General features: G+C 49.1%; 1 protein-coding gene across 12 annotated transcripts in view; it reads right to left on the bottom strand.

Annotated features, from left to right (window-relative positions):
• The window catches only part of TSPOAP1 (TSPO associated protein 1), a 55,182-nt gene that overhangs the window by 26,764 nt on the left and 12,137 nt on the right, over positions 1-16,281 (bottom strand). For 11 of the 12 annotated variants that reach the window (XR_001524565.3, XM_015646719.2, XM_015646718.3 and 8 more), the window contains exons 3-11: positions 14,920-15,048; positions 12,724-12,900; positions 9,323-9,556; positions 7,002-7,109; positions 6,113-6,196; positions 5,367-5,456; positions 4,566-4,688; positions 4,071-4,175; positions 3,292-3,342 (exon numbers count right to left, since the gene is read on the bottom strand). Coding sequence is in view for 11 of the 12 variants with exons in the window: in XM_015646719.2 (XP_015502205.1) it covers positions 3,292-3,342; positions 4,071-4,175; positions 4,566-4,688; positions 5,367-5,456; positions 6,113-6,196; positions 7,002-7,109; positions 9,323-9,556; positions 12,724-12,900; positions 14,920-15,048 (1,101 nt within the window). In the remaining variant the exon portion in view is untranslated. Of the gene's footprint in view, positions 1-3,291; positions 3,343-4,070; positions 4,176-4,565; positions 4,689-5,366; positions 5,457-6,112; positions 6,197-7,001; positions 7,110-8,380; positions 8,475-9,322; positions 9,557-12,723; positions 12,901-14,919; positions 15,049-16,281 lie in introns of those variants that run through there. The other variant, XM_015646721.3, reaches the window with a different exon arrangement.

The raw sequence follows: 16,281 nt of genomic DNA on the forward strand, positions 1-16,281 counted from the left end.
CTAAGGAAAGCCTGATGAAGTCTCTCAAGTTTGGCAAGAATATCTCTGAACTGAATTCAGATGCCAGGACTAACTTCCAGATCGTCTGTGTTATCCACTTGCTCAGGATCAAGACCTTGTTTACAAAGCCACGGTGCACAGGATTCCTCTGCCATTATGAGTGTTGGAATTTACTTACAGTTTGGGTTTTTCACATAAACACTTCTCCCCCACAACATTACATCTTAACAGAGAAAAGAAACCCTCAAGAGTAAGAACAGTTGCACTGGATCAAAGGAGGGCTTCCTCAAGTCCAACATCCATCCCTGATCCCACCTTGGGACAGAGCCTACAACAACAGACAGGTACAGAATGACTGCAGCACCAGAGGGGGATTTCCTGTCTTCTCTGGAGACATGAGCCAGCAGATGCATCTGGATATTGTGTTTAATAGCACCATAATAATACCTTGTCCTGTAAATTCATAAACCACAGTTTAAATCCATTTACACTGGCAGCCAAGACAACAGCCCAGATAATTCACAGTTTAATTCTAAGACACTTAATTAGTCAGGTGTCTTTTCAATCTGTTATTCCAAACACAAAAACACGCCTTAAATACTACTGCCACATGATACACAAGGTGTACTTCTAGCAGCTACTTGCAGGGGACTGCACACAGCTGGGAAGCAGCAGGTTTCCAGGACAGTGTTGGGGGGCAGGAGGATAAGAAAGAGAAGGCCCAAGGACATGGCCAGGAAGTTCAGGGGACTAGCAGGAATCAAACTCCAGACACAGACAAGACTTCTGTGTGTAAGCACAACCCCAAAGGGGGAGAAAGAGTAGTCTCCCACAACAGGGACTGGACTTCCAGAAGAGGCTGCAAGAGCAGGAGCAGAGCTTGGTGGGGTCAGTTTAACCACCAACTCACACACCCAACCAACACCAGTTCAGCCCCATCTTCTAAGACACTTCTTCACTTCTCCAGCTCATGCTCTCCTTTCAGATGTCCCTTGCTCCCTTTCTCCATATCTTCTGCTATGTACTTTTGAGATCAGAGAATCCCCATCTTTCTAGAGGGGAATTCTACAGGTGTGCAGTCCAAGCACTTTTAGCATTTGCTAAAAGCAGGGCAGATGTCAAAGGAATTAAAGGAACAGCCAGAACCACATCATTGTGAGCACAACTTCTATAGGATGTCAGCATACCCCAATGAAGACCTTTCCTGAGAGTTCCCATCACTTTACTGCTTTTTTGACTAACTTGTGGCTGACATTTTTTTAAAAAATCCCCTACCTCCAACCCTGCACCTCCTGTGCCAGCAGGGAATTCTGAGCCCACCACTGGGCATGTTTAGTCCCTGCTCTCTCTCCTCCACATGCCTTTGCACAGTCAGTGTCATCTGCATTTCATCTCCCCATTCCTCCTGAGATTTCTGCCAGATCGGAAGGTTTTAAAGAAGCTTTCTATCAGCTACAAACCTCAGCACTTCTAAATCAGCCTTCTTTCCAAACCACCTGTGAACAGGCCAGCTAGCACAGCTCCCAGGTGGGAACTTCATTAGTTACCACCTCTTCTGGGAAAAGTATTATCCACAATCTCTGTTTCCCATCTTCCACGCGATTACAAAGCCAGCAGGACCCGTCTTCTTCTCCATGACACTCATTTGCAACGGTGTCACCACTGCCTTTGGGGTTTGAAGGAAACATTTCACTCTTGGACTGCAAAGATACTTAATTGTGAAGAAGGAGCACAGTCGGACAATTCTAAAAATCTGAAAGTGCCAAAAAAAGTAAGCTCCTAATTCTAATTGGTCAAGAAAGCAAGGCACTCAAAGAGAAAAGCAGCTGCTCCATCAAACTCATAGTGGGAGCTTCTCTAATTACATTTATTTCTTGGCAGTAACACTCTTGCAATCTTTTCCAGAGTATAGTTAAAACAAGAATATCAAGCAACTGTCAAAGTCAGAACAGAGGGGAAAATGTCCTGTTTGACAGCATTAAAGCAGTACCTGCATGCAATCCAAAGTACTCTGGGAGCAAGAAGAAAAGCAAGAAGAGATATCAAACCACATCAGCAGTTACACTACAACACTCTGCCAAAGATAACCCAACCCTCAATTTGAATGAAATTGTTTTCTCACCAAATTACAATGTCTGCCTTGTTCTATACTGAGATTCCCACCTCATTCCCAGAATCATCTGCTTGCCAAACAAAAGCTAAATCTTACACACCAAATGCATGAATGAGATAACCAGGCATTTTTGAGGGCCTCCAAATCACAGTGTGCTTTGAGATAAATGACAATATGCTTAGAGTGGCTGCTAAATTTCAAGCCCCCTTTTCCCAGCACATTGCACCCACTCAAAAATGAATGGAATGGACATTTTGTGCCCAGACCTTTCCCCAGGTCTGAGACCATGGAGTTCTGTGAATCAAAGCACAGCTCAAAACCTGGCTGTGACAGGATCTTAAGCTGACAGCCTTCTCAGTCCTGCATCCTGCTCTTCTGTCAGTGAAAACAAGCAAAACTGAGCTCTGGCCCCCTCATTTCCCAACAAAACTGGATCCCTGGAAGGACGATGTCTCCTTTTGTATCTATGCGGTGCCAAAGGCAGTTGAAATCTTGTTTGATGTAATTTGGAGCTAAGATTGTGCTTCTCTCCATGGCATTTCTGCACACACCCCTTTCCATACCCTCCTCACCCCTGTCACTGCCTTATCTCAGAACTACAGAGCACCTGAGGCCGAAGGAGATCACCTGGAGCACTGGGATCACCCGATCCAAGCCCTCAGCTCAGAGCAGGGTTGGCTGCTGAGAGCTCTGTACAGTTCTGAACACCTCCAAGGAGAAAGACTCCACTTATGACAATCATGGGACAGAACTCCTCAAACAGGAAAATGGACTACACTCATTCTTCATCAAGATCACATCAAAAAGCAATTCAAGCACATGTAAAAAAGAAATACATAGCACAGGGATCTCAAACCCCCTGATTATGCCATACAATGATGCTCACAGTTTAATTCTAAGACACCTAATTATGACTATGATTATAGTTAAGTAATTCAAATGACTATTTTAGGCACGATCTGAATGAAGTAACCTATCTAAGGACTAAGAAGGCCAGGATATAATTCCCCAAACTTTGACCCAAATGTTACTTTCATTGCAGCAACATGTTGCATCTGATCAAGGCACTACAGCATTTTGCAAAAGAACCAACAAAACCCAAGGCATCCAAACTGATACTGTAAACAAAAGGTACCAAATCTGGAGCCACAAATCCCTCTTGTTTCTTTCTGTCTTACCTCTAGAAGCTGAACTGCTCCCTCATGTTCCCTTCTTGCCTCTGCCTGCGCCTAAGGAAAAATAAGGAAAGGAGTAAATCAGAAATCAGCCAATGTGAGTTCACTGCCACTGTCTGACTACCTTGGTAGTCCCTTGTAGACTGGAGCACCGGTCTGGTGAGGAGCAGCTGAGGGAGCTGGGAAGGGGCTCAGCCTGGAGCAAAGGAGGCTCAGGGGGCTCTTCTGGCTCTGCACCAGTCCCTGGCAGGAGGGGACAGCCAGGGGTGTTGGGATCTGCTCCCAGGGAACAGGGACAGGACACTGGGAAACGGCACCAAGCTGTGCCAGAACAGGGTCAGGTTGAATACTGAGAAAATTTCTTCACAGTCCCTGGCACAGACTTCCCAGTGCAGTGGTGAAGTCACCATCCCTGGGACAGTTTAACAGCTGTGTAGATGTGGCTCTCGGGGACATGGGTCAGTGGTGGCCTTGCAGTGCTGGGGAAACAGATGTGCTTGATCTTGGAGGGCTTTTCCAACCTTAATGATTCCATGATTTTAAGATTTAAACCACTGTACAGTTTGGGAGCATCTCTGGGCTCTGGACATAGAGCAGGGAGAGGTCAGAACTGACATCCATAAGCAAAGCCCTTCACTTTGCTCAGATACCAGAATTCACCTGGACTCAGACACTCTTACTCTGTAAACTCACATCTGCCTCCTTCATGCACATCTCCAAAGGAAACAAGGTGCAGGAGTCCATTCAGAGAGGAAAACATCCCCTTGTCACACCCCACGTACCTGCTGCAACCGCTGGACCTCCTCCTGCTTCTCCTGCAGGACTAGCAGCGCTTCCTTGTGCTCCACTTCCAGCTGCTGCCTCCGCTCAGCCACATTTCTCATGTGCTGCAGGACAAGGCACATACAGCTGAAGGGTAACACTACTGAAACCCTGTCCTGTGTTCTACTGATGGCCACAAAGCCAAAGCAGGGACAGTATTTAATGCCATCGTTGCACAAAGTAAGAAATTCCCATTGCAAGGCAGAGCAACACTGTCACAGAAAACCCTCAAGTCTGTGATGGCCACCTTATCTCCCACCCAAATCTCTGAAGCAGCCTTTCAAAGCACCTCTGCCCACTTCACAAAACCATGTTCCAGGATCCTGCAGAAGCAGAACTCCCACTGGAAGCACAGAGACAAAAGAATGGTCAAAAAAGGCAAACAGACAACCAGTGCCATTCAAAGGCAGCAGTTGGTTTAGGACAGTCCTTCCAGCCATGTGGATCCTACTGACCTTCAGCACCTGCTCTAGATTCTCCAGCTTGGTTTGGAGTCCTTGATTTGTCTGAATTACTGAATCCCGTTCCTTAGTCACTAAAACAACCTGCAGTTTCAGGTCAGCATTCTCAGATTCAACCTGAAGGGAAAGGATTTTCAGTGAGCACAAGCAGCCAAAGATATTCCTTGTAAAAACAACAGAGACCAGTCTATTTCTGTGCTTTCTGTTGGCAGTGATACCAAAATCAGGAACCTCCTCTCCTACAGGTTTTCACTGAAAACAAATAAATGAGCATTTGTCCCAGGCCTCAATGTGTAACACTTTATTTGCACACTGCTTCTCTCCCTAGATTCATCTGTCCTCCCTTTTGCAAGGAGGAAGAGGCTGGGATGGGAACAGGCTACAGAACAAAGAGATAAAAAAACCAAGCACAGTATCTCTAAGTATTTTTAATCCTACATGGTAGGATTAAATACAGAGAACAGTACAGAAAATTCAGCAGCATGCTGAAATTATCTTTGCCTCCTCCATTTACCACAAGGAATCTTTGGTTCCAGGGTGCACTATGGCTTGGTGACTGTCAGCAACACAAGCAAAGACAAACATTTCCATGTACAGCAGTTATTAAATATGTAGGAAGCCTTACACATGGTGGCAAATTGACACATGGGACTGACAAATGACTTTCTAACTCTTGTGCATTAGATTTGTCCAGGGAAGAACCTGTGAATAGAAGCCCAGATCAGCACATGACCATTACTGAGCTGGAAACTTGGGAACAGCCTGTTCTTCTCAGAGAGTTTTTACTGCTTTTACCTGTCCTGCCCACCCAGCCTTCTCATTCAGCTGCAAGTTCTCTTCAGCCAGTCGTGCATTTTCACTCTGCACCTCCTGCAGCTGGATCTCCTGTCCAGAAAGAACAGGAGTTACACCATGACCCTCTAACTCCCCCAGATTATCCTGCAGAGAAGCTCCACTGCTCCTGTTTCCTGATGGTGCAGGATGCTGGTGAAACACTGCTCAAGGGCTGGGAAGCAACAGTGAGCAGCACTGCTCAAACAGAACCCAGCCCTGGACCAGACAACGGGGTTGGACCTGGATGACCTTTAATGTCTCTTCCAACCCAAACCAGTCTGTGATCTCTTGAGCAAAACAAAGCAGAAACAGAAGAGAGAAATCCAGATGTTCTGCTATGAGCTGGAAAACCCCTCTGAAATTAAACAGGATTTCAGCCAGCAAGAAGCACAAGAAAATAACAGTGGGATGGTGTTATTACCATTTCAATACCTGTGAAAATAGTTAAGTATCTCCCCAAACTAGCAAAGGCCATGGAATTTCATTTAGTGATTTGTGTAGCTGTATTCAGCCCACAGGTAGCTGAAAGACTAAATAAACAATCCCAGCCTTAAGGGCTGGAGCCCCAAATTTGAGACACTGCTCAAATAAATAGAAACACTGGTGATTCCTTATTAAGATGAACTGAAGAGAAACCAAGAGGCACACAACAACTCAGCTCCTCCTCTCCCACGATGCTCATAACAGTAGACAACAAGAACACTTACTAGCTCTTTGCATCTTTTATGCTTTTTCCTCACTTCATGCTCAAGGTTTTCACATTTTTTGCGCTTTTTCTTGAGTTCAACTTCCTGCACAAAACAAGCAGAAGTAGATCAGCAAGCCCACACTCTTACAATGCACATGAAATTCAAGCCCAGCCTCTCAGACCCAGTGCATTAGTTATTTTTATTTTCTTATGAAAATATCTTTGTGACAAACTTAAACAATGTAGAAGCCAAGGAAGATTTTTCTGAAAGTTAGGAAAATCAAAAAATAAAACAACTGTTCCTCTCTTCCCTAAGCCTTCAGTCTGGAAACAGTTCTGCTCCCACATGCATGGACTGTTCCTATTTATACAGAACAGCAGAGAGGACAAGGTGTGGGGGACAGAACAACAGAGCTGTATAAACTTTTCATCTTTAAACACCAGCTGTATGATTTTAGCTCCTATTCTAATTCCAGTGACACCTAACAGAGCACAGACATCCTCTTGATCTGCAGCTACTCACTACCTGTCAGATCAACAGGAGCTGCTAAACCTCCCTGTGCACTGTCTTAATTGCTGGGATACACAAGGGACACATTCCTCATCCACATCTGTCCCTAGCTGAAAAAAGTCTAAACCAAACACAGCACGGAACCTTTTTTGTTTCCCTCTTATTTGAGTGACATATTCTCCTGCCAGCCCCGCACCTGGAGCTGCCACCCAGCAACACTCTGGGTGCAGATGGCCTGTGTTTTCCTACCAATTCCCCAAACTTCCCACTTTTGCAGAGCAGCTGCACCTAATATCACTTTAGTCCCTGAAATCTCTACCTGGATTGCACATGTGAAACCCACAACAAAAACAAGAAAGTAGCACACTCCTTACCCCAAACCAGGTTCATAACTCACCAGCTGCTGTATCTGTTTAATGCTCTCCTGGTTTGTTACTGCATTTTTAGGAGGAAAATTTTCATGGCCTTCAGACACAGGTCCCAGTGGTTGCACACCTGGCTCCACCTGAAAGCAGAAGAGATGCCAGAGAGCTCAGGGACATCCTGAGACTACAAAGCACACCAAAGGAAAAGGGACTTCTCTGGCAGTACCAGGCAGGAGAACAGTGCTCCACAGGGAACTCCTGATCTCTGAGCTGCACCCCTTGACATGGAGAAAGCTGGACACCTGTACCATGAGGAAGCAGCAGGACTTTATGAATCCACCTCAGCCTTAGCCTTCAGCTGACCTCTCCTTAGACATGGGGTTCCTCATTTCATTCTGCACCCCTTCAGTGCTGGGGGATCCATGGGATGAGGTCTGAGCTCCCTATATAGCCAGTCATTAGGGCACTGTCTAAGCACTATATCTGGGACATGATTTTTGACTTGAAAGACGTAGGTTTTATCTACATCTATATTCATAGCTCTTCTGCTGAAAGCCTGAGAGCTACAGGCTCTACTGAGCCACCACTGGGCAAGGGGAGGGTTTTCTCTTGGGTCAATATTCAGTAAAAATTAGAGGATTGAAAATGAGGAAGAAGGAACTGTACTCTGCAAGTATTGATGTAGCAGAGACAAACAGTGATGACGGCCTCGTGACACTGAGTGATTACAGAGACTAATAACGGTTTAATAAAGAGTGCTTAGACAAAAGCATTCTTTTTGGGAAAGGGAGAGAAAACTTCATTATGCTATCATATAAATCAATGCCACAGCGTCCGGGATGCTGTTGCACGCTGCTTCCCCAACACAAAACTGACAGAGAAAACACACAAAGGAGACAAAGATGATGAACACTGAATAATGGAAGAGGCTGGAAAGAAACAAAAGAGAAAAAAAGGCTGAAGGAGAAGGGTCTATAAATCCAGGAGTGAATTGGAGTAGATGGACAAGGAATGAATATTCAATGCATCTGCTGTAAGAGCCGAGGGGCAATCAACGAGAGCAGCTGGAGGGAAGGCGGGGGCAAGATGCGCAGCCCGATCTCCCAGCGGGGGATGTGGGATTCTAGCACACGGAAAACACGGGGGGAAACCGGCAGAGCCCCCAGGAGCCAAGTCCTCTGGAGCCCGCGGCTCGGAGACCCCTGCCCGGCGGCCCGGGGAGCGCAGCGGCAGCCGCGGCCCTGCCCCGCGGAGGCCCCGGCCCGGCCCGGCCCCTCCCCGGCGGGGCCTCGGGGCCGCCCGGCGCAGCCCGGCCCTGCTCGATGGCGGCGCTGCCCCGGCCGAGGCCCCGCGGCACCCTCGGCCCAGCCCCGGCCCGGTGCAGCCCCGCTCGGCCCCTGCCCGGCCTTACCTGTCGGCTGCGGGGCCGCGGCGGGGGCGGCGCCCTGAAGCGGCCCCGGATCTGCCGGGCTGAACCACTGCGGCCGGAGGGGCCCCGGCGCTTCCGAGCGCGGCCGCACCGGGCGGGGCCCCGGCCGCACCTGGCCAGGGCGAATTCCGCCCCTTTCCTCCCTGCAGCTGCCTCCAGCTGGAGGGACCCCGATGCTGGACCGAGTCCAGAGCAGGCCCCGGAGCTGCTCCGAGGGCTGGAGCCCCTCTGCGCTGGAGCCAGGCTGGGACAGCTGGGGGGGCTCACCTGGAGAGGAGAAGGCTCCAGGGAGAGCTCAGAGACCCTTCCAGGGCCTAAACGGGGCTCCAGGAGAGCTGGAGAGGGATGTGGGAAAAAGGATGGAGGGACAGAACACCGGGAATAGGTTTCCACTGCCAGAGGGCAGTGTTAGATGGGATATTGGGAAGGAATTCCTGGCTGGGAGGGTGGGGAGGGCCTGGCACAGGTGCCCAGAGAAGCTGGGGCTGTCCCTGGATCCCTGGCAGTGCCCAAGGGCAGGTTGGACAGGGCTTGGAGCAGCCTGGGATGCTGCTCGTGGCAGGAATGAGATGTGCTTTTAAGATCCCTCCAATCCAAACCATTCCATGATTCTATAAAGAAACATTGCCTGGTTTCCTAGGTGGAAAAACACAGCACGGGAGCCGTGTGCTAGGGAAAATGAGCAGCTGAGCTCCTGGCACGGCTCAGTGTCCCTGTGCTGGTGTGGGCTGCCAGCAGCATCCGTATCTCTGCTCACCCTGAGACCTGGTGCTGGAATCCATCTCTTTGGAAACCAGCACTGCGCCTATTCGCAGCAGATGTGAATCACAGCCCTCACCTTCTCCAAGTGAAATTCCCTAAGAACAGCAATTAACTAGGTAATTAAATAGCCAAACTTTCCGATTGATGACCCAGTTGTCTCACCTCTCTGCGAGCTCTCCCTCCCAGTGCTGGGTCTCCCAAGGCCTCCTTCAGTCGAGCTGCACTTGTGAGGCAGGAATTTGTTGTTCCCAGGCGTGTTCCTGAGCTCATTTTGGAGGAACGCACACACTCCTTGAAATTCTTGAGCGCAATCTGCCTCTGGAGCCGCAGCACCTCTTGCTGGGATTCCCGCAGCAAGCGATCAAATTCGATGACATTCAGGCAGTGAGGGTCGTCCTGTGGGAAAGCAGCCATGGCACCATGGCACTGACAAGCTCCAAAAGGTGGGACATGACACATTCAACATGCAAACTCCAAAAGAGGAGAGGCTGGGAAAACCCAGCTAGCATGGCACACATGCATGGCTGATTCCTGGGTCTCCAAAGTGTCAAAACTCACTTTACATCCTTTATGCAAATACATTATCCCTTGTGAAGATAAAGCCCAGCCTGTAATGCTCCTGCAGCTCTCCCAGCACGATGTGCAAGGCTGTTCCAAGCTTGGGCCATCTCAGCATAGGCCGGCAGGGAGCGTGGCAGGATAATAAAATTTCACAGCCCAGCCAAACCAGAGCTCTCGCTGCTGTCTTTGCTCCCTGGTGTGGGTGTGGGCAAGCACTGGTCTTTGAGAGGTTGCAGGAATGAAGAACATCTGGGATTTGGTCAGCTCTTCATCATGGTAATACTTGGTTTCCTAACATTCTTGATCTCTCTCCTCTCAAGACAGTATGTGTGATGGACACCTATCTGTAGTACAAGGGGTCTCTCCCATCCACTCACAACCCAAACACAGCAGCTTTTAGAGGAAACCAGCACAACCTGACTCACAAAACCAGGGAGAATATGTCACCAGCTTGTTTGATTCTTCAGAGATTTCCAGATTTCAGGAAGCTGAAGAAACATGTATCTTCTGCACCTCCATACATACAAAATCAGATTATGAAAACCTGTCTTTACAAATCTGCTGTTGGAGGAGACATTGCTCATTCCCCTGGAAAGCTCTTAAGCCAGAAAATTCAAGACATAATTGGTATCCAGGACAAATTTAATCTGATTCCCTGTTTGCTTCTTATTTGCCCTAAAAATAGCGTGTGCTTTATAAATACAATTTGTGGAGAGAACCATGGTTACTCTCATGCTGCAAGGGGGAAACTGAGGCAGCATTAATGGGAACTGATTGTAGATTGAAGAAGTGAGCAGCTGGGCTCCCTCTGTGCCAGTCCCATGTTCAGGCTATCAGGGCTGTAGTTCTTTAAACAAAATTGGCTGGGGCTATGTATAAAATCTCCCTTCCCCCACCACAAAAAGGCAGCTATTCCCAACAGACAGCGTCTGGAGCCCGGGGGGAATAAGAGAGTAAAAAGAAAAGCTCAGTCCTCCCCTCAGTTTCTATTATACCCATCCTCTGCAGCTGTTCCTCCAGTCCTCCATTTCCAAGAGCCCATGCTCCAAGAAATTGTGGCCTGGATTTAGCTGGAGCTGGGGCTTGGTTGGAAGCAGATCACTGGCTTTGTGAGTGATCTGCTCCTGAGCTGTGTTTCAGGAAATTATTTTATTCCATCCTAAGAGGTCTGGCTTTGCAAAACAAGGCCAATGCATTTGCAGCCCAGGGTGCAAGTTGTGAGTCCTGCTACTGACAGGGAATTGAGTGGATCCATTTCATAGCTACTGAAAAATTTCTACTGATTTAAATACCCAAGATTAAAATTGATTTGGTTACAAACTCTGAGCATGCACATCATATCTCTGCATAAAACACCCTTCATTGGCATAATGCATTTTGCATGCCGCAGACAGATTAGGGGGATTTGGAATTTTAAGTAGCTAGAAATGAAAATTTAATGAGTGGTTTGCTTGGAAGAGAAATGGGAAAAACAAGATCAGACAGAATGGTCTATATTACTCTTCTGTGGATTCCCTGCTCAGGGATCAATGTCCCAGTTGCTGGTGCCACAGACAGGGTCACCTTTTGAGACAGGGTGGTCACCCAGGTCAGCCTAGGAAGGCAGTGACTGAATTTGTCAGCTCTAGGGGTTGCACCCATGTGCTTTTTCTTAGCCAGGAATGAATCTTGCTCACCCACTTCTGTCACATTCCTTTGCAATCTGTCACTCTCCTGTCCCTAGCTGGCTCAGGTTGCCCAGCACACTGCTAGGAAAGTCAGAGTGCTTTGGAAAGGGTCTGTTCCCTTTTCTGTACGGGTCTGAGGTGAGAAATCAAAGGAATGGGAAGGAAACTTCTTGCTGACACTGTAGAGCACAGAAAGACCTGGATAAGTTTGTCCTGTGGTTTAATGCCAGGAAAGATCAATGGCACAGCCCTGTGCAAACATCAAATACACACTATTGTTCTATATTAGAGAAAGACTGAGAATCTGCCTTCAAACACGTAGTTAAACTGAACATATGGGGAGCTCAGGGACAAAAATAAAGCTGTTTTCAGTGAGGAAGTATTTGTCACCTAAATACCACATAAGTAGGACAGATAGAAGTGCAAGTGTTCAGCTAAGCTGGGGGCAGAGAGGTAGGGTAGCACTTGACCACATTTGCATTAGCAAAACGGGGAAACCAGCATGGGCCCAAGTGTTACTGAGGTCCTCTGGAGGTTTGAACTGACCTAAACAGCAAGCATCCAGTTTGGGAATCAAAGATGCTTTAGCCACCTTGAGGGGGAAGCAGCCCCAGCTGTCTGCAGAGGCTCCTTTCAGAGCCATCACAGAGAAGAGCTTTGCAGGAGCAACACATCTGACCAGTCCTAGATCCTGGGATGAGCTGAATTACCACTTTATCCCACCATTTACATTGGCATGGCCTGTGCTGGTACTGAGGGGAATGGAGATCACCAGCCCAGGAGCAGACACCAGCACTGGGGATGGTTTCATCAACTCCCAGCCCTGCTTGGTGATTTGTAGCCTTCGTCATAAACATGTCAGGAGGCACTGAATTATCACCAGTCTCATGGTGGCTGTGAATCCTCAGAAAGCTGCAGCTCAAGGCTTGGGATCTAGACTGGTTTTTGGGAATATGCTGGTTGGCTTCTCAAAGAAACACTTTAAAAGGAGGCCCTGCTTCTACATCTTGCTTGCAGCTCAGCCCTTTGAAAAGTCACCCTGTGTCTGTGGCTTCTCAGGGGTTTCCAGGGAAGGAGTTTCAGTCATTGCTGGAAATGGCAGCTCAGATCCATGAACTGATGGAGGGACAAGCAGGGTATCCCCCAACACACTCTTCTGGAGAGATCTGGACATTCTCTGCCACACACTCCTCCAAGTGTCCCCATTCAGCTCACACATCAAATCTACTCCCCTATTTTTAGTCTCCACTTGAGACTAATTCCCCTCACACCACTTCCATCACTGCTGTTGTGTTTGTCCCCAGCCCCAGAGTGATGTCCCACAAAGTGTCTCACCTTCCCTGCCAAGAGTTTCGCTTGCAGTTCCCGGCACTCCTGCTGCAGAGCTTCAATCTGCTTGTCTTTTGCCAGGAGAGCACTGGCTTGCTCTGTCAGGTCCTTGGCACGCTGGCAGGCAAAAGCTTTTTTGCACAGTTCCAGGCTGGAGCCCTTCAGAGGCACCGGAGCAGTTACCTACACCAGAGAGCAGTGAGGTGTGTTTGTGTGTGATAACCACCACCCCATCACCCTTTGGTGCCCAATAACCACCCTCCCCTTACCATGTTCCATTATCACCACCCCATCACCCAGCACAGCGAGCACTGCCAGAAAATGCAGCCTGACCCCGAAGAACAGAGCTATGGAAGAAGAGAAGAGGGAAGGCTGGATAGAAAAATGGCTCAAAGAAGAGGTGGGAAGGACAAGGTACTCAATAGGTACAGCCAGCACAGGGACTGCAGGCAGGACAGAAGTGGGGAGGGGAAGGAGAGAAAAACAGGATGAGGTAAAAAAGACAAGAGAAGGCAGCAGAGAGGAGCGGAGAATGGCAGGAAAGATGAGCCTGGGATCAAATATAGCATGGGATCAAGGAGAGAGGTGGCCAAACCAGGAAGAGAAACAGAGATTCCATGGGTTTCTAGTAGGAAAGAACTTCAGCATGGATGGGCAGAAGATAGAGGGAAAGGCAGAGGCTAAGGAGAGCCCAGCCAGGGCCAACGCAGCCAGGGAGCACCAGGAGAAAAGCAGTTTGGGTTCACATGCTCCCTGGGAGGGAGGAAAGCATAAGGTGGAGATGGCAGTGTGCTCATGGGGAGAGGGGCGGGCAGGGACAGGCAGCTGGCTGAGTACAGGCTCTGCCCAGGCAGGAGCTGAGACTGCCCAGCACGGTGTCCCCAAGATGTCCCCATGCCTGGAGATGGCTCTCCCACTGGGTACCAGCACCACAGACTTGGATGATGCCTGCTCATCCCAGCCCTATGGGCAGTGAGGATACATCCAGTCCCTGGGTTTATCCTACCCTGCCTCTCTCTGCCCAGCTATTTTCATCTGCACAAAGCTGACAATGTGGGAAGGGGATCCTCTGCTGCCAGATCAGGCAGAAGGAATCCTCTGTGTGAAGTTTTCTTCCCCAGGTCTTCCCAAGCCTCTCACGTACGTGCAGAAGCTGTGTGGCCCTGGCTCCTCAGGGCCTGGGTACCAAGCACTGGAGGGACCTGGTGCCAAATTAACCCTCAGGGTTAATTTGCCAAATTAGCTCCTCAGGGCCCCTTCTCTGGGTCTAGCTCCAGTCCAGCCTGCACAGGGCTCAGCCATCCCAGCACTTGCTGCTGTCAGGACATCTGGGCCAGCACAGGAGCCCAGCACATCAGCTCTCCAGGCCCTCAACTGTCCCCACCCCAAAGTTTCACTGGGGAAACAAATAAAGCAGTATTTGCATAGGTGCTGGAGGGTCTGCAGAGTGTGTCAAATGGATTTTTGTAACACAGTATCTGACAAGTCCATCTGTCCCCCAGCAAGTTCCAAAACCCAGTGGCAGACCGGCAACTCAGTGCCTGGGGACAGACAGGACAGCAGTGCCAGGAAATCCCCTACCTGCTCTAGCAGCACAGCTTTCACTTCCTCCTTTCTACCCTAAATGACTTTAACTCCCCATCCCAATCCCTGCTTTCCTTCTGGAAGGTGTGCCCAAGCTGCCACACCCCACAGCCACCTCCCACTGCTGCTGCTCCATGTCACACAGGGTTCACAACAAGCTGTTGTTGGATTGGAAAAGGGAGAAGTCCTGTGGTTTGCACAGCATTTCCAGCAATGTGTGCATGGGACAGAGCTCTCTCTCACCCCTTCCTGTTTTGCTTCACCACACTCCTTTTCTTATTCAAATCCTTCCTGTTTCTTTCTGATGAAGTCAGATGAATTATTTTCATGACTTGCCCAAAGAAACCTGAGTTAATTACTTTAAACTCTGACCTTACAGTAAGAAAGCAAGCAGGAAGAAATTCCTCAAATCAGCCCCCAAGAAGAGCAGAGAAGCTGGCGATGGCTTGGGTTGGTGATTCTTGCTCTGCTATGATGTGCAAAGCATGTTTGCTGTAGGTTTAAGAAAAAGGGAAAGGAAAGGCCTTTCTAGCTCAGTGGAAGTAAAAAACCAAAGGTCCTGGTGGTGAGGTGCTCTCCCAGCCCAGCTCCCCAGCCATGCTAGGTCCCAGCACCCACCACTTTGAGGTTTGCCTCCTGGAGCTTCCGGGCTCTCTCCTCCAGGCGCTTGGCAATCACCGCCAGCTCCGCGTTCTTCCTCTTGAGGTGCTTCACCTTCTCCTCTGTCTGGGGGAAGCAGCTCCTGCGCTGGAGAGCAGAAGGAGAAGTTGGAGGTCAGGCTTTGCTGAGGAGCCAACATCCCTGCTCCTACCTGACCTGCGTAGGGCACACAGGCCCCTGTTCTCCTAGAACTATCCCAGCCATTGAACACCAATCTCTGTTGCCTCTCCAGCCCTGTGTTTTCCTGGTATTTTTGTTAATGAGACGCCTCTCACCCCACCCCAGACCATCCCACATGGTCTCTCTCCATCCACAACATCCCCATTGCAGGCTCTTCTAGGATCCACCCTGTCTCCAGGATCAGGGTATCCTGGCCACCCACCCTTTGGGCTTTCTCTCCCAGAATCTTCCCAGTTTATTTCCCCAGGATTACAGGACTCAACACATCCCTGAGGATTTGTACTGCACCACCACAAGCTGATCTGTGTCCTTTCTGTCCTGACACCAAAAAGTATGAGCAGGAGAAGGCGACAAAGGACTTTATGATATTTGCAAAGCAAATTTCCTTTTTTTTCCTATTGATTCTGTTTGCTCTTAATCCCTTTTTATTTGTTATCTGTCTGTTCCAATAAGCTGCCACTTGCCAATGGCTCCTTCTCCCAAGGTCAAACCCAGATGTGTTGTGCCGTATTTCCACATCAGCAGAAACATCAGGTCAAGTGATCCTCACGATTATTTCCTTCCCTCCCCCTGTGAGAGTGCACCATGGGCTTCTGGGCTGGAAGGCTGAGACTGATTTTTGAGAGTCAAATTTGACACACAGGCTTATGCTTCACTAAAATCCAGATGACTGATAAGGGTCCAGGTCATGCTGAATTTATGCTTTTAGTGTAAGAAAATTATCTAAAATATGCGATGGGATTGATTGGGATTGAATGGAGTGATATAAATCTGAAATACTGAGCAATCAAATTTGCCCAGCATGGCTGGGCTGCACCCCCACACTGCAGGGCTGGGTAAAGGGTGATGCCCCCCAGGGAGGATGCAGGAGGGGAACATCCCCTCTTTCCTGAGAATCCTGGCTGCCCACCTGGGGAGTCAGGGGTGAGGGAGGGCGCAGAAGGCAGATGGCCCAGCCTGGATTGGATCTGGGGTGCAGCTGGGGAGGATCTTGGTGCTGGGCTCTCACGGGGGCAGGAGGCAGTGCTGCACTGTCACCCAGAGCCAAGGCTGAGTGAATCAGTGTTTCTGCTTTTCCAGTTAAAGAGGAAACAAGAGCAACTTCCTCTCCCATGGCCAGCCCTGCTCTGCACTGCGGGG

This window comes from Parus major, chromosome 19 (genome assembly GCF_001522545.3).
Source record: "Parus major isolate Abel chromosome 19, Parus_major1.1, whole genome shotgun sequence".
In the NCBI taxonomy this organism is placed as follows: Eukaryota; Metazoa; Chordata; class Aves; order Passeriformes; family Paridae; genus Parus; species Parus major.